This window comes from Elephantulus edwardii, unplaced genomic scaffold, assembly GCF_000299155.1.
Source record: "Elephantulus edwardii isolate Elephantulus edwardi_28Jun2011 unplaced genomic scaffold, EleEdw1.0 scaffold00054, whole genome shotgun sequence".
Classification (NCBI taxonomy): domain Eukaryota; kingdom Metazoa; phylum Chordata; class Mammalia; order Macroscelidea; family Macroscelididae; genus Elephantulus; species Elephantulus edwardii.
In genome coordinates, this window is record NW_006399804.1 from 6,469,559 (window position 1) to 6,493,859 (window position 24,301).

A 24,301-nucleotide genomic window follows, 5' to 3' on the forward strand; every position below is an offset into this window, starting at 1 on the left:
ATACCATGGACTGCCAAGAGAACAAAGAGGTTCTTCCTGGAAAGGGTGAAACCAAGATGTTCCTTGGAGGCAAGGATTTTGAAGGTCCATCTCTCATACTTTGGGCATGTGGCCAAGAGAGACCAATTCCTGAAAAAAGACATCAGATGTACAAGAGCAGAAGGACAGCACAGGAGAGTAAGATCATGGAAGAAATGGATTTACACAGTAACTGGGGCAATGGAGATAGGTGTGTCAGAGACAGACTGACTCAGGATACAACGGAGTTCAGAACTATTGTACATAGCATCACAATGAGTCACAGGCAATTTAATGGCACAACAATAACAAACTTAAAATGAAATTTTTTTAAAAAAAATAAATGTAGATGTGTATTTACTCCTCAGGGAAGTGTTTAAAGCTTAGTGTTAAGAAATTGTGCTGATATCCCAAAGACATGTGGTTCAAATCCACCAGCTGATCTGAGGAAGAAAGATGGTGAAATCTCCTCCCATGTGATTAACTGCATTGGAAAACCCACTGGAGGGTCAGTTATGGGTTGGTTTCAACTCCAGGGTACACGATAACAACATTTACTCTTTAAACCATTCGTATTAATGAGATAAGCAATCCCATCCTATGCAATTTATCGTCCCCAAAAACCTGCTGGAGGGTAAGCTTTGAGTCAATTCTGACTTGGTGGTACAACAATTCTTCTGTAGTACTTTATTTATAATATGATAAAATACATTTATAAAAAATAATTCTGCTTTCATGCTTTACTTAGAATAATACTAAGGAAAGTTTAAAAATTTTCTTTTGTTTGATGCTGTTTATACAACATGGAATTTAAGAACCAAATAAACTTTATAACATCTTCTGTGCATCGCTCATTTTAAAAAAAGGAAGAAGAAATACTCAAAAGATGAAAGTACTTTCCCAAAGCCATACAAGTGGGCAGTGACAGAATTCAGAGTTAGAATTTCAATCATCCATAATTAGGGAGCTCTGGTGGCTTAGAGGTAATGAGCTGTGCTAACAACTCAGAGGCATGAGGTTCAAGTCCACCAGCATCTCATAATTTAGTCAACTTTGTATCTGCCATATAATTTATGGTTATGCTAAGTCAGGTTGTTTTATTTCTAAATTGTTTTGCAAATATTATCTCCTTTCCCATGTTGCACTGGGAACATAAGCTGTCAAGGACCTCTCCAAAGGTCTAAAAAGCAACTATGTCAGTAGAAAGACTACTGTGCATTGAATTGAAGCCGTATTTTTAATTACTTCCTATGTGTCAGAAATAATGCATATAACACAGGATAGGGCAGGGTTCAGGTATGCTGTTCACAGAGTTGCCTTGAGTGGTACTCAACTTGACAGCACCTAACAACATGGATCTGTAAGTCATACAGTGAATGAGGATGTTAAAAAAATAATCGATGTCTCTGAATTGTGGTTTTGGAGAAGAATACTGACTATCCAGTGGTCTACCAAAAGAACAAACAAGTGGTCTTGGAGGAAGTGCAACCAGGGTGCTTCTTAGAGGCAAAGAGAGTGAAACTTCATTTCACTTACTTTTGGCTATATTTTCACGCGGAACAAGTCACTGAAGAGAAACATCATGCTGAGAAAGGCAGAGGGTCAGTAAAACAGAAGACAACCCTCAACCAGATGGACTGACACAGTGCTTTTAATGTGCTTTTTAATGGACTTGAACATGAAAGAGATCGTGAGGATGATATATGGTTGCAATCTCTTGCTCACAAAGTTGCTGTGAATGTACTAGACTTAGAGGCACCAAATGACAACAGACAATTAAAGGCCCAGGTATTCAAGAATTTTCCTGCTCTCTTTTATTTAGAATTTATATTATTAATGTTTTTAGTAACCCTATTTAAAGTTTTCAATATATCATGAGGGGTGTTTGTTTCGTTTTACTTATGAAGCCCTCTGTAGTTTGAAAACGTTATCTAGTAGGATCACTAGAGAGTCTGCTATGGGTCGGTTCTGACTCGATGGTATACAACAGCAATGACGAGGATCCATAGTTAAGTTTAGTGGGTTTCTAAAGGAATCTGTGACCACAACAAAGGATTTCTGTTAAAGTAGGAAAATTTTCAGGAAGTACCATATGAACAAGAGCCAATGATAACGGAGGAAGCAGAAGCTGCGTTGAACGCATTGACAAAAATTAGGCCCCAGAAATCGATGGGCTACCAATTGACTTATTTCAATTAACAGATGCAACTTTTAATGCACTCACCAGTCTATGCCAGGAAATTTGGAGGACAGCTGTCTGGCCAACAGATTGGAAGCGGTCTATATTTGTTCCATTCCCAAAAAAGATGACACAACTAATGAGGAAAGTTTGGAACATTATCATTAATACAAACATGCAAGCAAAATAGTGCTGAAGATAATTTAAAAAATGGCTAGAACAGTAAATAGGGAACTGAGAGAAGTGCAAGCTGGATTTTGAAGAAGCCGTGGCAGCATGGCTACCATTGCTGATGTCAGATGGATTCTGGCTGAAAGTAAAGAATATCAGAAGAATATGCATTTATGCTTTATTGATGATGTAAAGGCATTTGACTGTGTAGATCATAACAAGCTGTGGATGACATAGAAAAGAATGGGAATTCCAGAGCACTTGATTGTACTCATTAAAAATCTATACCTGGATCAGGAGGCTGTTTTGTGAACAAAGCAGGCTTCCCATTGGGTTTTCAGAGGCAGCAAACCAAACAGAAGAGTCCCCATCTTTCTCCCAAAGAGCAGCTGGTAGATTCAAACCACATGCCTTTGGGTGGTCAGCACAGTTCCTTTCACAAGGTCATGAGCGCTCCCCTCACTTTTGGCTAGTCTTCTTAAAATAAGTAATGTTCCTTCAGACATTTAGATCTTCTGTGGTTTTCATGAAGTCAGCATAATCACTATACATGTATGTATGAATCTGATGTTATGGCAGAATTCCAGAGGTCACAAGGAATTCCTGTGAGAGCTATTTTCCCTTTGCAGTTTTCAGTAAAATATTGCTTCTTATTCGTTGCTAGAGAGAGTGAGTTACATGCTTCAACAAGCTTGGAATTTTCAAGATGGAACTTTAAATGACTTTGTTAAACATTTATAAGAATGGATCTACTGTCTTTTTTCAGCTGCTATGCAGTTTTTAGTTCAGTGAAGCCACATATCATTTAATGAAGTCAGCTAAAGAGAGAATCCTTGTAACAAGAAGAGCAATAGCAGCCTCTTTCACGTTATTTAAAACAATTTTTTTCTTTTTTTTATTATTATTTTGCTAATGTGTGTCTGTGTACCATCAGATTAGATCTGACTGGTACAGGAGGAGATTGTCCCTCCTTTCCCAGCAGAGCATCTGGTGGATTCAAACCATGCGTCTCTGGGATTGCAGTGCAGCTCCTTGCCACTAGGCCACCAGAGCTCCCTAAAACAATTTGAAGAGCTTGCCTCTTAGACATAATTGTACATGAAGAATAAGTTGGTAGTAAATTAGATGGTCAACATTATGCAGCCAAGTACGTGTGAATAAAAGTACAATGAAAACAGGAAATGATGGTGACAACAGGTTTGAAAAGAGCTTGAATTGCAGGTGGCACACTATTCAGGTAAATTATATTCTTGTGGCCAAGCAGAAGTCAGAGTTTGCACTCACTAGGTTTATCTGGGAGTTTTCTTTGTTGAGAAATAAAGGGGACAGAGATTCTGCTTCAAATAGTGAATGTAGCAGCTTACTCATTATTTTTGCTTAAGTGAGGGGAAAAAATACTGTGAATAATATGATATTAAGCTATAGAATGACAACTTAGTTAACAGAACGATATTCTAGGGAGCTCTGTTGGCCTAGTAGTAGAGTTCAGAGTTCAAGTTCACCAACTTTTCCATGGGAGAAAGACAGGCACTCTCCTCCTGTATGATTAACTGCCTTGGAATAACTCACTGGACAGTCTTCTATTGGTCTATTACAGCTCAAAAGTACACAAGGAAATAAATTTATAAGAGATGCTAGTTACCTGAATCACCTATTGAGCTGTGAGATTTATTGTGCAGATTAGAGGTGTTGTGAACATTATGTCACAGAGTGATCCTCTGAAGAAAACTTTTAACTTGCTTGGGCAGATCTAAGTCTAGTGTCTTCTAATGCTCCATGGAGAAAGGCAGTGGTGTGCCCTCTCCCCCAGGAGGGGATCATGCAGAGAAACAAGGATCAGAGAGTACATCGAACATGAATCCTCTTGATTTTATGGTCAGAGTCACAGCACAAACTTTACAAGTGTGTTCAAGGTGATTTTGTTTACCACATGTGAAATGTACTTGGAGAGCTGAAAGCCCACAAATGTTTTTCTTCCAGCATAGAAAAATAGTCCCACTTCAGTGTGGCCTTCACAGGCATTAATTATTCTGATAGCAATACAGAAGCATTGTAATACTTCTCAGAAGTAAAAAGCAAACAGTAACTCATTTTGGAGTAGTTGGGGACCCCTCTGTATAAGTTCACCAGAACACTTGGAACATCAAAGTGTTTCTTCTTTTTTTTTAAGATAAAATTTTAATTTTATACTGGTTTACTTACAAAAAAGCATTTCTTTCTTAACCTGTGGAGAATGCATTTTTTAAAATGAGTATTGCCTAAAAGATATCCTCCAGCTTGGGAAAGATACACTCTCAAAATCCAATTATTCTGTTGCTTGTCAAGCCTATTCAAATATGCATAGCTAGGTGGATCAGTTTTTAAAAATTTTATTTTTATTAATTTTGATGAATATTTACAGAGATTTTGGATTTCCATTCATTCATTGTAGCATTTTTCTCCCAGCCCCACCCCCACCCACCCCAGTTCGCTCTTCTCTTTGAAAAACAAAAGAAAAACTCCTTCATTGGTATACAATCGGGTCCCCACCCCGAATACACTCACCTAAGCAACCTTCATTCTGGACTCTTGTGATAACTATAATACCCTATCATATATCTCTTTTAACCTGTTATCTACCTCATCTGTTTCAGTGCAGTATACATAATTTATCCAGTTTTTCTCATTCTTATCCCAACCCTGATGTCAGTCCCATTCTACAACAGTGGCATTATGCAGTGTTTGTCCTTTTGTGACTGAGATATTTCACTCGGCATAACGTCCTCCAAGGTCACCCATTTTTAATAATATTGCATGAGTTCCTTGTTTTTCAATGCAGTGTAGTATTCCATTGTGTGAATATACCACAGCTTCTCTATCCATTTGTTTGTTGTTGGGCACTTAGGTTGTTTCCAACTCCTTGCTATTGTGAACAAAGCCTCAATAAACATGAGTGTGCATATATCTGCTTGGATGGTGACTATGGTCTCTTTAGGGTGTATTTCTAGTAGTGGAATTTCTGGGTCAAATGGTATTTCCATTTGCAACTTTTTGAGAAAGTGCCATACAGTCTTCCATAGTGGTTGCACCATTTTACACTTCCTTGGTGGATCACTTTTAACCCTTTTTAAAGAAACAGAGCAGAAATTCTGACCAGTTGAAAAACAGCCATATCTCTGAGTCCCTCAGGAAAATTTACCCAATAAATTCCAAGTATATTTAATAATTAATGAGGAAGAATTCATCTAAAGACCATCTGCTGTTCAGCTGCACCAAAGTGAACTTTTTCAAAATTCTAGTACTGCTAATTTTTATCTACAGATGAAGATAATTGACCAAGAAGCGAAACATCAGAACCTAAGGAACATCTACACACATTTCCCTCAAAACAGGTGGTAAGATAGCAAAAAAGAAGTGGCATACCTGGCCAGCCTTAATGAGGCTAACACAGAAAGTAAAAGTGAACATAAGCCAAAAGTTACTATGCTTCTCTTGAAGTGTTTTTGGCATTTCTGAGTACTCAAATGAAATAAAAGCAAACAGGATGTATTAATTGAAAAAGGCTGGAATAATGAACATTTACATCTTGTATGTTGTTGTCCACTGTTTAGTTGGAACTGAGCCTCCAGAGGGTTTTCAGAGGCAATGAATTGCATAGGAGGAGACTGCCCATCCTTCTCCCTTGGAGCAGCTGGTAGATTCAAACCAGGTTCCTTTGGGATTGCAGTGCATCTCCTTGACACTAGCCCACCAGTGCTACCTCCATCTTATATGTTTTATTTATACCAAGTTTTAAAGTATATCCTAAGCATACCACTACTCCTCCCCAGTTCCCAAAACCCCACAAAACAATATGCATGACAACTGTATGACAAAATTACTCAAGTGTAGGGCACAGTGGCTCAACTTTACTGACCAGTGTTTTAGAAATATTTGTTTTATTGAAACTTTTTTTTTAACTTAGATAGTTACCTTTTCCAATGGTAGGGAGCTCTGGTGGCACAGCAGTTGATGTGCTCACCTGCCCACAGACAGGCTAGCAGCTCTGACCTACTAGCTGTTCCATGGGAGAAAGTCATAGTGGTCTGCATCCACAAAGGGGAACAACCTTGGACACCCTCTGGGGCAGTTTGACTCTGTCCTTTAGAATTATTTGAAGTCGAACTGGCCCAGCAGCAATGGGTTTTGGTTTTCTAGAGTCTGGAGTCTGTCAGTTCTGAGCATGAAACCAGAACCCACACTGTGTGATTCTGACCAAAAGTTTCCTTATCTGTACCTATCTCATAAGTGAATGTTCCACAGACAGTATCGTTATTATTAAACATCAGTCTTCTGCTTCTTTTGTAGATGATATTAAAAAATTGTTAAGGAAGTTAAATGTCATGAATTCTGTTATTGCTCGACTTGCTCCAGAAGGTAACTTTGCATCCTGTGTCTCATTTTTTTTTAAAAGGAATTTCTTAACTTTTACATTTGATTAAACTAGAACTTGGAAACTTGTCTTAAGTAGGAATTATGAACAGTTATTACTAAAGCTCTCAAATTACAGCTTGGTTTTGAGTTTCTAAAAATGATGGTTCTAACCAAGGTAAGATTTGTGAATCTTTAAAGCAATGTTTGGATACACATTTAGCATACTTGTGTTGTTTATTTTTTATATACAGAAGAAGTTGTTATCCATGAGTTTGCTAGTCTTTGCTTAGCAAACATGTCTGCAGAGTATATCAATAAAGCACAAATATTTGAACAAGGTGGTTTAGAGCCTCTCATCAGACTACTGAGTAGCCCAGACCCTGATGTTCAGAAGAACTCTATTGAGTGCATTTACAACTTGGTACAGGTAAAATATTTTTAATTCGTTTTCACCAAGTCAGATTATAGAATTAATTTTATCATATTAAAAGAAAACTTTTACAAACTCCCTATTGGGACTAATCAGTTCTACCTTCTAGTATTTATCATCGGGGGCCGGGGGGGAATGCACTTTTGATGTGAATGCTTTTCCATTTCTACACTCTCCTTTTTTCAAATATTATTTTGGTGTGTTTTATCTTTTTCATTCTCATTGTGTTTTTTATGATTAATCATTCTTGTACATTGGGTCTTACAAAATTAATCACTGTTAATCAATGCCCATCATTCTGCTGGCCCTTCTGATTGCCACTGGATCTCTCCTAATTCCTTCACCCACCAAACTCTGTGACCTATGATTTACACTCCCTCCACCTTCAGCTCCCCTGCCCCATCCCGTTCCCTCTTTGAAAAGCCATAAACATCTTACTAGTTACCCTTCTATTTTTATAATAATGGTCTTAATGCAGTATTTGTCCTTATGGACCTGAGTTACTTCACTCAGCATAATGCTCTAGTCTTTCCCATTTTATATAGTATTTTATGAAATAGTTGCCCCTGAGTTCTGCATAGTATTCCATTATGTGAATGTATCACAATTTCTCAATGCAGTTGTTTGTGGATGGACATTTAGGCTGTTTCCGTGTTTTTGCTATTGTGAATAATGCTACTATAAACATCAGTGTACAAATCTCTGCGTTCTATTTTCCTTTTAATAAGTAATTGTCATGTAAGATTATTTAGGAAACATACTTTATTTTAAATACATTATTATGTATAAAATTCACTATGTTTCCTTTTCTTTACCTCTTAAAAAATGTCCTCTAAGGTGGTGATGAATCACAGCAGTCTGATAGAATACATGCAAACTGTGATGGGATTATACTAGATAAAATTTACTTTTCTGAAACAAGAAATCTAATATCCATGCAGAACCAAGTTTGAACTGGAATACCACCTACTCATCTGACCTTAGTGATCAAGCACACTTGATAGAGTATTTTAGAGTAGACTTATTTACTGGAGAAAGACAGCATACATGACCTGAATATGCAGAACATAACTCACTGTTGACAAGAATTTTTTTAATTGAGAATATTTTGCTATTTTATTTACATAAACAAATAAACAAATTAAAAAATTACCACTGGAATTGAAAAGTTGAAAATGAATGATTTTTATCAGAGTCCAGATTCCACATAAAATTTTTCCTCTGTATCTGTAGTTCATATTCTTTTCCTTTAAAAATCATGATTCTTAAACACATATGGAATCATGCACTATGCTTTTGACATATCCTCTTTGCTCCCAAACTCTGTTTTCATTCCTCACTGCTGCCCTCATCTTCAAAAAATTCACTATGTTTCCTTTTCTTTACCTCTTAAAAAATGTCCTCTAAGGTGGTGATGAATCACAGCAGTCTGATTTATAAAATGTTCAACATAAAAATTCCAAGTATAATCTAACCCTGGATGATGCTGGTAGTGAATAATTCATACAATCTGAAGAAGAATGTGAAAATGGTTAAAGTCACATAATGACTTTTCTCCAAATGATATGGAGCACTTCCAAAGCATATAACAATAATTCATCCTTCTTCACCAGATGGGAAAACTGGGTCCAGAAAAGCAAAAGCTCTGAACCAAAGTGGAACCAGACCCATATATTCAACAGTCGAAATGTTTCTCTTGAGTCTATGAGACTAATAAATCCCAAGTCACTACCTCCTACCCTTATCTTCTCAGGATAAATAGTTTTGTTTATGAGCAGTGAAAGGAAAACATAAGTATAGGAAGATACATGGATAACCCAGATGCTAATAGCACTCAACTCCAGCTAAAGCTATTATGGTTGAGATCCAAAATGTGAAGGGCTAAAAGCTTGTATCTGATTTATGCCTCTTAACCTGGTATACAAGATGTTTTATTAACAGACTCCGTAATACCTAGCCATCTTCAACCTTCCCCACCACTCTAAAAGGAGCCAGAGGAGGCCAAAGAGAGAGGGAGGAAGTCTGGGTACATTCTCAGGTGAAAGACTGAAGGATACATAAGACAAAGACAGAAAAAGAAGCGTACTGGAGGATAAGGAGTATTTCATATTGGGGAAGTAGCATGTGCAAGTCAGGCCGACTTGTGATATTGGGAGTTGGAGAGTTTGTTTATTAAAACAAGAATTTTTTGCTATCAAAAGATGGCTCTTTGTCCTCTGTCCACCTGTGTTGTTTTTTGCCGCCTCCTCCTCCTTTCATCCAAATTTACATACTTGCACACCCTTAGCAGTCACTGGACACTTTGGACAGCTTTCTGTGCTTCTCATTCCAAGTAAACTCTTTACATATATGACATATACTCTTAAATGTAGATAAAACTAAAGTAAAAGACAGTAACGATGAAATAAAATAGCTGAATTGAAGATTTCAAAGGGCAGGTCAAGTAGACACAGTACTGTAACAAAATGTGCAAAGACTTGAAGTTAGAAAACTAGAAGAGAAGAATATACTTGCCATTTCTCAAGCTGTAAGAACTGAAGAAGAAATTCAAACCTCAAGTTGCAATACTGAAAGAAACTAGGGTCAAAACACTGAATGACACCAGAAGCATCAAAAGAAGATGAAAATGGAAAGAATATACAGTCACTGTACCAAAAAGAATTGGTTAATGCTACACCACTTCAGGAAGTAGCACATGATCAAGAATCAATGGTACTAAAGAAGTCCAAGCTATATTGAAGGTCTTGGCAAAATAACAAGGCTTTAGGGCAGAATACCATCTGCAGTGTTTTAGCAAAAATAAATAGTCCAGGATGTGCTCACTCATTTAGACCAAGAAATCTGGAAGACTGCTACCGGGCTAACCAACTGAAGGAAATCCACATTTGTGCACATTCTGGAAAAAGGTGATCCAACAGAGTACAGAAATTATCAAATAATATCAGTAATGTCATACTACATATACTCATTTCCTTTGAGTCAGAACTGCCTCATAGTTGATGCTCAAGTAGGAAAAAAGCTAAAAATCGCACAGGAGGAACCCATTCATCTTTCTCCCAAGGAGCAACTGGTAGAGTCAAACTGTGTTTGGGTTTATCAGCATAATTCCTTACCCCTTAGGCCACCAAAGTGCCTTCATTAATATAATATGCAAGTAAAATCTTGCTGAAGAATATTTTAAAATGTCTGAAGTGATACATCAATAGAAAACTGCTAGAAAATTAATAAGCCATGGAAGAAGGAATATTATTGCTTATGTCAGGTGGATCTTGGCTGTAAACACAATACAAGAAAGCTATATACTTGTGTTTATTGACTATAGAAAAGTATTTTGATGTGTGAATTATAATAAGTTATAAATAACCTTGAGAATCAGAACACTTAATTGCAGTTATGTGAAGCCTATATACATACCCAATGAAAGTTAAACAAGTGCTCAGGTCTTTCATTCACAGGGTCACTATGAGTCATCTACGACTTGACAGCCCTTAACAACAAAAACATACATACAGCAAGAAGCCATATTTTTAAGAGAAAAAGATATTTCATGACTCAAAAATCAAGAAAGGTATGCATTAGGTTAGCACCCTTTCTCCATACTGAGCAAATAATTGAGAAGCTGTACTATATATTGAAGAATATGGCATCAAGATGGGAGAAAAAACCATTAACTTGAGTTATGCAGATGACGCTTGCAGAAACAGAAGAAAACTTGAACCTTGTAGTGATAAAGATCAAAGACTGTACTGCCTTTAATAATATAACAACATCTCAACATCAAGAAAACAAAAATCATCACTACTGGATCAATAGGCAACATCACAGACAGATGGGCAGCAGACTGAAGTTATCAAGGATTTAATTTTACTTGTCTCCATAACCAACATCATAGACGTAGTAGTCAAGAACTCAAAACACATGTCGCATTGGGCATCTCCAAGGGGCTTAAGGGCAATGATGTCAGTGTAAAGACTGAGGTGGGCCTGATCCAAGCCATGGTATTTTCAGTTGTTTCGTATCCATCTGAAAGTTGGACAAGAAAGACCAAATAATTGTTTGCCTCAGAAGTGTGGTATTGATGAAGAGTACTGGATAGCCCATGAACTTCCAAAATAGCAAACAAGTATGTCTTAGAGGAAGTCCAACCAGGGATTCCTTAGAGACAAGGATGGTGACACTTCGTCTCATATACTATGGGCATGCTGTCAAGAAGGATCAGTCCTTGGAAAAATATTTCATGCTGGGGAAAGCACAGGGTCAGAGAAAGAATGGAAAGATCCTCAACAGGTAGACTGTCACAGCAACTGTTATAATGGTCTTGATGAGAAATGGTTAAGATGGCACAGGATGGTGTAGGGTTCATATCTCTTGTTCCTAAGGTCACTATGAGTGGTCTTCTAATTGACAGTACCTAACAACAATCATACACACCTGACAATCTTTGTTGTAGTTAGTTGTCATCAATTCTGACTCATAGGGAACCCATCTCTGCAAAGTACATCTCTCTAGGGTCTTAAAGATGATGACCTTTCTGAAAAAAATTGCTAGGCCAATCTTTCCAAGCCTTTCAGCTTGTAGTCAAGCACTTAGCTGTTTATGCCACCTAGGATGAGCAAAGAACAAAAAAATACAAAAACATCATTTTAAATATGGTCACTAAGGGCATGGAAGAAGAAGAAAGTTGATAATGAAGCCAATTGTCTAGATCTTTATCTAGGCATAGAGAGATAAATGAACTTGTGCCACAAAGTAGTAAAAGCATAACATTTTTGCTCTAAATGTGTCATTATCACTTGATTTTAGACTCCCTGGTTTAAGACTCCTTGTAAAAGAGATGCTCAGCTTAGTGCCCTTTATCTGGTTGAATATGTTTTATTACAACTAACAAGTTTAAATATTCCTCTGAATGATGTTAACCCCAAAAGTGTATCATTTATATTTTTTATTAATCACAAATTAGAAAAATAGCTCCTACAATTACTGGTTAATAACAGAAATACTAGTTAACAGAAATCCAAAATTGTTAAGTCAAAAGAAAGCTGAGTATTAAATTTCCTTAATATTAAGGAGACTATTGAAGGATAGCTAGGATAAAACCACAATGTATATAAGCCATAATGGGGCCCATTACCCATTTCTAATACTATTTTTTAAATGCATGTTCTAACCATTTGTTGTTGTTGTGTTGGAATTGACTCATAGCTGACCCTCCATCGGGTTTTCAGAGTCAGTACACTCCTGAGGAAAACCTGGTACACTGGAGCCATGTGCCTTTGGTATCGCAATACAACGTCTTACCGCTTATTAACATTTACCAAGTTTTCATTTACAATGGCATGATTTAGCCATCTATGTTTTGGGACTTTTCATGGCTACTGCTGGGTACTCTGAGTTGGAATCAACTGGACAACACGCAACAACTTTGATTTTTACCTTTTCTTTTCCACTGTCCACCCCTTCCAGCCCCTAGAAACACACATAAACCTCCAAACACACAGAGAATTAGCAACTGGCAAAGAGCACCTTGTCTAGCAAGTAGCAAACCCTTGATAATGTAAATGGACTTAATAAACTTCACATAATTGAATGAAGCCTGCTGCAAATTTGCGCACATAAGGTGGGCAAACAACACTGCTTGCATTTCATAAACAATTCATTAGAATGAGGACAGTAAGGAATTTATGCTATCATTTCATTTTATCAAATACTAGTGGTAAGGATTATGCTAGCAATGGAAAGGTTTGCAGTTTGAGTTCATCATCTACACCATAGGAAAAACTGGGCAGTTTCCTCCCATGCGAGATTAACTGTTTCTGAAAATGTCCTGGAAGGTCAGTTATGGATTGGTTCTGACTCCACGATAAACAACAACTTTTAATAGTATATTAAGCAGTGTGAAAATAGTTTTAATATGCATTAACATTATTATAACAGTATATTATAATATCTAGTAGTAGTAGAAGGAATTATTGGTATGATAAATACTAAGACTCCATTGCTGTCAAAGCATAGCTGAAGCTCTGCTGTTTCCAAGGCTCTGAATCACATTTGAACCATGAGAAAGGCACTGCCTTTTTGTTAGCAGCACTACTCCCCATAGACTACCCCACCCAAACTCCCCTAAAGAAATAATAAGGTACTGTCAAAGTTAAAGATCATGTGCAATTTTTATATTGTTGACAATATCTGCACAGTTAAAATGAAAATGTGGGTGTTGTTGATTGAGGGTATAACAATTTTGTTTGTAAATTATTTTTTAAGATCATTTTCTAGGAAAATGGAAATGTGTTATTTGTTGGAAAATGGGATTTTTTACTCTTCAGTGCTCAGTTTACTAAAATTATTACTTATTTGCTCATTTGCAGGATTTCCAATGTCGAACTACACTTCCAGAGCTAAATGCAATCCCTTCCGTATTAGAACTCCTCAAGTCAGAATATCCCATTATTCAGCTGCTAGCTCTCAAAACCCTAGGTCTTATTATGAATGATAAGGAGTCTAGAGTACAGCTAAGAGACAATCAAGGATTGGACTCCCTTATTAAGATCCTAGACACAAAGGTATTTATAATACTCACCTATCTCTCTGATGAATGTTTTATCTCCTAAATGTAAGAGATTTAAAAGAAATCAAAACTAAGTATGAATTATATAGTATTTTTCAAATGAAATTTTATCAAGCATATTCTTACATGTATATATTGGATGAATTTGCTCTCTGCTGCATAAAGTTTATTCATTTGATTACATTAAACAAAATGGAAAGGCCATTATAAATTCCTTTTTTAAAGAGCAAATCTTTGCATTAAAAGATTTAAGATTTTAAAATTCTTATCTCTATTTCCCCTCATGAGGTCTAGAAACCCCTGTTGCTGTTGTTAAGTATCATGGCCCACAGCTGACCCTCCAGTGGGTTTGCGGTGGCAGTAAATCACTAGAAAGGATATTGCCTATCTTTTTTCTACAGAGCAGTTGGTGGCTTCAAACCTCTTACTTTTGGGTTGTCAGTTCAATTCTTTACCACTGGCCACCAGCAATCCCTCTCTATAAATGCCTGGAATTAGTATTTTAACTTTGGATTGCCATGATTTTTCTCCAGAGTAAAGCACAAAAGAATAATTTATCTCTTAAGACACATTTCTTAAGCTGAAAGAACTGAAGAGCAAATTCAAGACTCAAGTTCTAATACTTAAGTATGCTATTGGCAGAAAATGGAGTGATCTGGAAAGTTAAAAGAAGATGGATGGTTTTATTTCCTCATCAAATATCAGTTGACCATAGACAGATGGGTCCATTTCTGGGTTCTCAATTCCATTTCATTGGTCTATGCACCTGTCATTGTACCAGTACCATGCTATTTTGGTTACTAACACTGCATAGTAGGTTTTGAGGTCAGGGAGTGCACGCCTTACAATTAATTTTTGTTTTTCAGAAGTGATTTGCTTATTCAGGGTCTCTTGCATCTCCAAATAAACTTGAAAATTTATCTTTTGATCTTGAAAAATGAATATGGTATCTGTATTGGGATGGCATTGAATATGTAGATTGCTTTTGGTAGGACTGTTATCTTCATAATATTGAGTCTTCTTATTCAGAACAGGGAACTTCTGTCCATTTATTTAGGCATTTTATTGTGTCTTGCAAAAATGTTCTATAGTTTTCTTTGTGCAGGTCTTTTTGTGACTCTAGTTAGGTTCACTCCCAAGTGTCTCAATTTGTAGTTGGCTATTGTAAATGTACTGCTTTCTTAGTTTCCTTCTCTGTGTTTTCTTTGTTACTGTAGAGGAATCCCACTGATTTTTTTATATTAATCTTGTATTCTGTAACCTGATTAAACTGGTCCACTAGCTCTGTTTGTTGTTGTTGAGCTCTTGGGGTTTTCTGTATACACTATCATCTGCATATAGCAACAGTTTAACCATCGAGATACCTTTAATTTCCTTGTCATATTGCCTTAGCAAGTACTTTCAATACAATATTGAATAGAAGCGGTGACAGTGGGCATCTTTGTCTGGTCCCTGTTTGCAAGAAAAATGCTTTTAGTCTTTCTCCATTAAGAATAATACTGGCTCTTGGTTTTGCACATACATTTTTTACTATATTGAGGAAATTCTCTTTTATTGTTAGATTCTACCAAATGCCTTTTCTGCATCCATTGCTAAAATCATATGATTATTGCTATTTGCTTTGTTAATGTGGTGAATTACATTGTTTTTCTTTTTTTTAAAATTCTTTTCATCTCTGTTGTAGTACTGACCTTTTGTTCTCTTTATGGATGATATCTCTGATGTCATCTCACAAACTCAATGGGTCTTCTATCATTGGTGTTTATTACTTCAAACCTATCCTTTAAATGATTTTAAAATACAGGTGAGGTAGACTCAAGATCATATTTTGGTTCTCAAGGGCTTGTTTTCATTTTTTTTTTAAATAAATTCTTTACTTTACATCGGTTTCCTTACAAAGTTAATATATATTGTTTTTCACACCAGATCATTTCCTTTTTCCTTTACCCACCCCTTCCTCCACTCATCAAATTGTCTGATCCTATGATTATCTACACTTCCTTCCACCACCATCCTAATACCCAATTGTTTTCCTTACGTTGAACTATCCTTGCATACCTGTTATAAATTCTACTCGGCCATGGTGAATTCTTTTTCTGATGTGCTTTTGGATTCTATAGGGTAGGATTTTGTTAAGGATTTTTGTGTCTATATTCATGAGAGATATTCGTCTGTAGTTTTCTTTATTTTTTTTTTAAATATCTTTGCCTGGTTTCAGTATTAGAGTTAAACTTACTTCATAGAGTGTCTCTGGGAGTGTTTTTTCTTTTTCTATGTTTTGAAATAAATTAAGTAGTATAATTGGTGATAAATCTTCTCCGAATTGGTAGAATTCAGCAGTGAAGCCATCTGGTTCAGGGATTTTTTGCTGACTAGTCTTTTTATAACTTATTTAATTTCTTCTTTTGTGATGGGTTTGTTCAAGTGTTCTACATCTGACCTTGCCAGTCTGGGTAGGGCATGAATTTCAAGGAATTTGTCCATTTCCTATAGGCTTTCAAATATATCAGAGTATAGCTACTTACACTATTCTGATATTATAGCTTTAATTTCCTCTGGTTCTGTTGTGATTTCATTTCTATTATTAATTAAGCAAGTTATTAGTGCCTTCTCCTTTTTTTTCTATTGTCAATTTTATTGACCCTTTCAAAAAACCAGCTTCTGTTCATATTGATGGATTCAATTGTTTTTTGTTTTCTATCTTGCTGATTTCAGTTCTTATTCTTGTAATGTCCTTTCTTCCAGAGGCTGTGGGATTAGATTATTGTTCTTTTTCTCTTAAACTGTTGAATTGATCATTAATTTTGCTTTTTCCTTCATTTTTAACATTTTTTAAATCCCTTATCTTTATTTTTGTTTGCCTACTGCTATGAACTGTCCCTGATGACTAACTTACCTGCATCCTAGAGGATTTGATATGTTATATTTTCTTTATCATTTGTTTTGAGCAACTTTTTAATTTCATTTTTTATTTTTTCTATAGCCCAATCATATTCTAGCAGGGTGTTGTTTTTGCTTTGGGGGTGGGTTTTTTAGGTTGTTTATTTTTTTTCAGGGTGTTATTAGCTTTCACATTGGTGGTTTTATAAGCTTTATCCTCTTACTATTAATTTCTAGTTTTATTCCTTGGGGTCTGAGAAGATACTTTAAATAATTTCAGTGTTTTTTAATTTTTTGAAGCTTGCCTTGTGCCCTAATATGTGACTGATTCTGGAAAATGTCCCATGTGCACTTGAAAAGAAAGTGAATTGCATTTTAATTTGGTGTACTACTTGAACTACATCACAAGGTTGAGTTGGCTGAATGTGTAATTTAGATCTTCCACATCTTTGTTAAGTTTCTTTTGAGTTGATCTATCCTTTGGTAAGAGTCATGTGTTAAAGTCTTGTATCACTGTTATGGTGTTATTTCTGTCTTCAATTCTAGTAACTGTTGTTTTAGGTATTTAGCGGGTCTATCATTTGGTGCCTAGATGTTGACCAATGTTTATCTTATTGATCTACTATGTCTTTAAACATTATATAGTGTCCTTCTTTATCTTTTATGGTGGCTTTCATTCTGAAGTCTATTTTATCAGAGATTAGTATTGCCAATCCTGCTTTTTTGTAGATACCTTTTGCTTTGTATATTTTTTTACCACACCTTTTGGTTTTGAGTCGTTCTTGATTTCTTTGGTGTCTTTCTCTCTCTCTTTTCTTTTTCCTGTGGCAGCACTTTTTTAAAAAAATTCATTTTAATCAAAGTTTACAGAGACTTTGGATTTCCATTCATTCATTGTCGCACTTTTCTTCTACGCCACCCCCCAATTCGCTCTTCTCTTTGAAAAGTAAAAGAAAAATTCTTCCATTGTTATACAATCCCTCCCCGCAAGTCCACTCTACTATGCAGCCTTCATTCTGGACTCCTGTCATGACAATACTACTTAATCATATATCCTTTTTAAACAGTTCTCTTCTTCATCTGTTTTAATGCAGTATACATTATTTATCCCGTATTTCTCAGTCTCCCCCAACCCCAATGTCAATCCCAGTTTACAACAGTGGCACTATGCAATATTTGTCCTTTTGAGACAGAGATATTTCACTCAACATAATGTCCTCCAGGGTTATCCATTTTGTATATTTCATGAGTTCCTTGTTTTTCAAGGCAGCATAGTATTCCATTGGGTGAATATAGCAGAGCTTCTCTATCCATTCATCTGTTGATGAGCACTTGGGTTGTTTCCAACTCCTTGATATTGTGAACAAAGTGGAAATAAACATGGGTGTGCATATATCTACTTGGGTGGTGGTTATGGTTTCTTTAGGGTATATTCCCAGTAGTGGAGTTGCTGGGTCAAATGGTATTTCTATTTGCAGCTTTTTGAGAAAGTGCCATACAGCCTTCCATAGTGGTTGCATTATTTTACACTCCTAACCAACAGTGAATAACAGTTTCAGTTTCTCCACAACCTTGCCAGCATTTGATGTTTGCTGTTCTGTTAAATTTTGCTATTCTTCCTGGGGTGCGATGATATCTCATAATTGTTTTGATTTGCATCTTTCTTGGAGCTAGGGATTTTGAACATTTCTTCATTTGTTTGTTGGCCATCTGAACATCTTCTTTGGTGAAGTGTCTGTTCATATCCTGTGCCTATTTTGCAATTGGGTTATTTACCTTTATCTTGTTCTAGTGCTCAAGTATTTTCTAAATTCTAGATATAAATAATTTATCTGACATGTCATTACCAAATATTTTTTCCCAGTCTGTGACTTCCCGACAACATATTGATAGACTTTGGTTTTTCTATCCATTCTGCTACTCTTTTCCTCTTGATCGGAGAATTTAGTCTATTCACATTGAGTGTAATTCTTGATAGGCCATGTTTTATCATTTCCATTTTGCTGTGTTTCTTTTTTTGTTGCTTCTTGTTACCATGGTCCATCCACTTTTCTTTGTTGTCTCTGTGTAAAGGACTTCCCTTAAAAGTTCCTGTTTATTTGCTCTTGTTTTCACAAATTCCTTAAGTTCTTTCTTTTCTGTAAAGGACGCGATTTCTCCTTCTTATTTGATGGAGAGGTTAGTTGGATACAGGATCCTCAGTTGACAATTGTTTTCTTTCAACTCTCTGTATATGCCACCCCATTGTTTTCTTGCTCAAATGTTTTCTGCCGAAAAAAATTAGAACTTAATCTTATTGCTTCTACTTTGTTACTCTTTGTTTTTCTCATGCTACTTTTAGTATTCTATCCTTCCCTTTTATTTTGGAGAATTAAACTATGTTGTATCTTTGTGTTTTCCTTTTGGGGTCTAGTCTATTTGGTATCTAGAGAACTTCCTGAACACCTCATCTCTGATTTTTCCCCCCAAGTATATTTCCATTGAGGTTCTTGTCTGCCAGCTCACTGACTCTCTGTTCTGTCTCTTCTGTTCTACATTTTGTCCTTTCAGCAAGTTGGACATTTCTGCCATTTCAGTATTAATATTCTTGACCACACTTTCATGCATTTGTTATTTCCAGTAATGTATTGGCTGTACCTTCTCTGTTTTGTGATGATTTTGTAAGATCCTGTATCTTTATCTATAGTTTCAATTTTTTCCCCATCTTTTGCATTTTCTTCCTTAATGGTGCAAGTTTTTCCTCAGCAATATATTTCTTCTGGATCCATTTCTCTGGAGTGTTTGCTTTCTTAATGGTTTCCCTTGTTCATTCCCTCATTTGAACCTTCTTCCATAGCTATTCAAATAACTCATCAATATATTTCTTCTGGTTCCCTATCTCTAAGTTATTCCCTTTATTTGTGGCTTCCATTGTTTTTTCTATCATTTATACTTTCTTTCCTAGCCATTCTTGACTCTGGGGTATCCATGAGGTCTGCAATAATTTCTAATTTTATTGGAGAAGACTTAATTTGTTTTTTTACAGTATTTGAAGCTACCTGATGTTTTCTTTACATTATGCAACATTTTACTTGATAAGTGTTTTTTCTATCATTTATACTTTCTTTCCTAGCCATTCTTGACTCTGGGGTATCCATGAGGTCTGCAATAATTTCTAATTTTATTGGAGAAGACTTAATTTGTTTTTTTACAGTATTTGAAGCTACCTGATGTTTTCTTTACATTATGCAACATTTTACTTGATAAGTGTTAAGCTGTTTCTGTTGTGTCTAAGCAAGTTGTTGGTTGTCTCCATGATGTTACTGATTAGTTGCCAAGTTAAAATGTTCAATTTATGGGTGAACCACTCACCCTACTGAAAATCTTGTTTGGGAAAATCGGCCTTTTCTAAAGTCCTTGAGGTTCTCTCTGTTTTGCACTGCAGCCCTTCAGGAATATCACCTCAGTGTAGTTCCCTGTCCCAAACTCTATTATTTTCCTTTGTGTGGGAAGTGGCTGAGTGGTGTGAGATCAGGTACTCTAACTCAAGTAGTATCTCATGCACCTTTTCTCTTGAAGCTTAATGGCTTCCGTTTTCTCTAGCGTGGCATGAGATCAGAGATCAGGGCCACCAGCTCAAGCATCTTGTGTGTAAGGAATTCTCAAGTCAGCCCTCCCTCTCACAGAGAACGTCTCTCCTCTGCTTGTAGCTCTGTTTCCCCAAAGTCTCTTGTCCTATTTGGCCACTGAGATAGCCCCCAGTCACAGAAGCAAGGAACCGCTAAATGGAGGGACCTATAGCCCCAGGGAAGCCTCAGTCCCATCTCCCCACAAGAGTGCTTGCTCTGGGCACAGAGCTTCACCTCTCTCACCTTTTCTCCTGCAGCTAAACATCTTCCTTTGTCTCTGCAGTGGCAGGAGATCAGGGAGGTCAGCTCAAGCAGAGCTTATGCCAGGGGTCTCAAGCCATCACTCTCTCTTGCAGTGAGCTCAGAAAATCTTTCCTCTGCTTCTATCTCTGTGTCCCAAAGTCTCTTGTCCTGTTTGTCCTCTCAGATTATACTTCTGGCAAACTTCTGGATGCATTTAATGTCTTCAAGTAGTACTTTAAGAAAATATTTCCTCAAATCTTAAAATTACTCTGAATTACAAATCACATGGAAGAAAATAACCCATCTTTTACCACTACAATTACTGGAAGTTGTAGTAGAGGTGCATGAACAGCTATTCTCCACTACCATTACTGGAAGTTTCCTCTATAAGATTATTTTAGTCCAAAGGAATTTGTGCTGGTAACTTAGAAAGTAATGCTCCTCTGGTGGTTTGAATCTACCAGTGGCTCCAGGGCAGAAAGATGAGCAATGTCTTCCCATGTAATTTACACCCTCGGAAACCCAGTGGATGGTCAGCTATGATTAAGTTCTGACCCGACAGCAAGGAGAGAGGCTAAAAAAACATTTGGACTAGAAAATGAGAAAAGATAAGAGTTTAGAAGAGGCTGTGACACTGGGGACATTATTTCCAATATAAGATAGATCTTGGCAGAAAGCAGAGTCAAAGAAGACTGTCTATTTGTGTTTCATTGACTATGCAAAGGCATTTGACCGTATGGATTACAATAAGTTGTGGCTAACCTTGAGGAAAATAGGAATCTCAGAGCACTTGATCATGCTTATATGAAACCTATATTTGGACCAAGAAGCCATCCTCAGAACAGAGCAAGGAAACACTGCATGGTTCAAAATCAGGAAAGGAGTGTATCAGGGATGCATCCTGTAGCTGAAGCTTTTCAATCTGTATGAAGATCATTCGGGAGGCAGGGCTTTATGAGGAGGAGTGTGGCATCAGGATTGTAGGAAGACTTATTAACAACCTGTGATATACATATGACACAACCTTGCTTGCTGAAACTGAGGACCTGAAGCACTTGCTGCAAAAGGTCAAGGACTGTAGTTTTCAGTATGGATTGAAGCTCAACATCAAGAAGACAAAGATATTCACCACTGGGCCAATTGACAGCAACATATTAGTTGGAGAATTTATTGACATTGTTAGAAATTACAGCTTACTTGGATCCACAACACCAGCAGTCAAGAAATCAAAAGACTAATTGTAATGGGAAAATTTGCCATCACGGACCTCTCCGGAGGGCTGAAGAGCAATGATGTCAGTCTAGATACACAGGTGCATCTAATCCAGGCCATGATTGGCTCAACTATTTGTTGTTTTTCAGAGAGGCGGACAATGATTAAGGATGACAGAAGAAGAATAGATGCCTTCAAGTTGTGGTGCTGGAGAAGAGTCTTGAACATACCATGAACTGCCAAGAAAACAAATAGCTCTGTCTTGGAGAGGGTGAAAGCAAGTCTCTCCTTGGAGACTAGGGTTTGAAACTTTGCCTCACTTACTTTGGGCACGTGGTCAGAAGAAATCGGCCTTGGGAAAGGACATCATTCTTCGAAGGGTGGGAGACCCAGGATGAGATGTATTGATACAGTAACTGGGGTGATGAGGTTGGTGTGTCAGAATTAGTGAGATTGGCTCAGGACAGGGGAAGATTCAGAGCTGCTGTACATAGGGTTGCTATACACTGCAGGCAACTCAATGGCACACAATAATATACTATGACAGGTTTGGAAGCAGGAGTGGCATCTACTTCCTAAATAAACATGCCTCTGGAAACCCTGTGAACTGTGATAAATGTAGATAGTTGTAAAGGGGCTTCAAGCCTTTTGTTCGTAGGGTGGCTATGAATTATGCTCAACTCAAAGGCAATCAAAACCAAAAACAACATGTGTAAGAAAAGTATCATTATTTGATAAACAGCATTCTTGTTCATTCCCAGACTTCTGTAATGACAAAAATAATTACATCATGTTCTGACTGAATGAAATCTCTTATGTAATAAAATTTGGAAATTATAAATGATCCTTTCTAAAGCTGTGTTTGTTTTTATTATTAGGAAATGAATGACCTTCATGTACAGGCACTTTCAGTGCTTGCCAATTTCCTTGAAGATATGGATACCAGAGTGCTGATTCACCAGACGGGGGTGCTTAGAAAGCTCCAAACATTTGCAGAAAACTCAACAATTTCTGATATCCAGAAGAATGCCGCAAAAGCAATTACCAAAGCAGCTTATGATCGTATGTGTTGTTTTATATAAATTAAGCATAGTCTTTCTTGTGTCTCTATTTCAAGAAGTAGAATTCTCAACAGGATTCTAAAATGCCTAAGCCATAACACTGTGGACTAGAGCTGGACATCTCTGACTGTAATACACTAGGAGGACAGACCACTATCCTGTTCCTAGAGCCATTGCTAAGGAATTGTGTTTTTGTTAGGTGCTATCCAGTACCACTCATTGTGAATGAACAGCCGATCTGAACTTTGCCCTAGCCTGTGCCATCCTCATCACCCTTGATACACTAGAGTATATATTAGCATATTTCTTGCCTTTTATTTTAGCTCATTTATTGACTTCTTAACTCAGTTTACTTGGAAAAATTCACAACATTCTCTCTCCCTGCCTGACTTCTAGACTTTTTGCCTTGTTTTTAGCTAAGAGTACAATTCTTATCTTTTTTTATTTAACTCACTTATATCGTTGTTAAATTCTAACCAGCTCATAGATCACCTTCAGTGGGGTTCTATGAGCTGCAAATCTCACTGGTGGAGATTGCCGACCCATCTGTCATGTTTTTTATATTAACCTAGCTTAAGTCTCTAAGAGCCAGCCAGCTTACAAGACATAAATCTTATTCTGTGTTACTACAGTGATTAACTCTAAGAGAATTTAAAAAAAACCCCAAACACAGTATCTCCTAATATTTCTGTATTGAATTTAAATAAACATAAATATGCATTAAAATATTTTTCCAGTTAGAAAACTCCATTCATATATTTGTTTTGACAAATGCTGCACCTTATATTGTTCTTAAGAATAATGTAACTCTCAATGTAATTTTTAATACTTTCTTTGTACTTTTCATCACCATCAAATCTTTTATTTAAAGCTAGATAATGCATTTTCATTTTCAAAACACATTTCACACACACACATTCTACACAATCTTTTAAAATTAATTTTTTTAAAAAAATTTGTTGAAAATATACCCAGCAAAATATAGTCATCAATTTTCACACGTACATTCACCAACAGTGCCTACACATTTCACACTGTGGCGCTGGGCTTCCTATCTCTGTTCATGTTGCTTCATCACCATTCACTGAGACTTTCTGTCATTGGTGTTTTCCAGTTTGTGTTGTCTGTTTTCATGTGGATAATACTTTAGAAGAAAACAATGTTCAAGGGAAACGCTGTTTATTAAACTAGCTAGATTTTTCTTCATAGTTTTGTATGTTGTTGTTGTTGTTGTTATGTGCCATTGAGTCGCCTATGACTCATAGCGACCCTATAGTTGAGTATAATTCCAGTGTGTTCCCTGACTGTGGAGAGCCCATATCACTATGCCTTTCACCTGACATCACTGGAAGAAAGGTGTTAATTGCCACCTTGCTGTAAGATTATGAACTGTCATTAACATCTCCGCAGGAGGGTGGCCCAATAAAATCTTCTGAAAATTGGGGGAAAAGCATCATTACATACCAATTTTTTTCCCTTTTTTATTGAAGGGGGAGAATATGTCCTTTTAAAAACACCATACTTTAATAGTAATAGAACTAT

At 36.6% G+C, this 24,301-nt stretch overlaps 1 protein-coding gene across 1 annotated transcript in view; it reads left to right on the forward strand.

Annotated features, from left to right (window-relative positions):
- The window catches only part of ARMC3 (armadillo repeat containing 3), a 135,079-nt gene that overhangs the window by 25,633 nt on the left and 85,145 nt on the right, over positions 1–24,301 (forward strand). Inside the window, 4 exon segments of the mRNA XM_006903683.1 lie at positions 6,695–6,763; positions 7,012–7,187; positions 13,556–13,750; positions 22,577–22,760. Of these exon segments, the coding sequence (XP_006903745.1) occupies positions 6,695–6,763; positions 7,012–7,187; positions 13,556–13,750; positions 22,577–22,760 (624 nt within the window).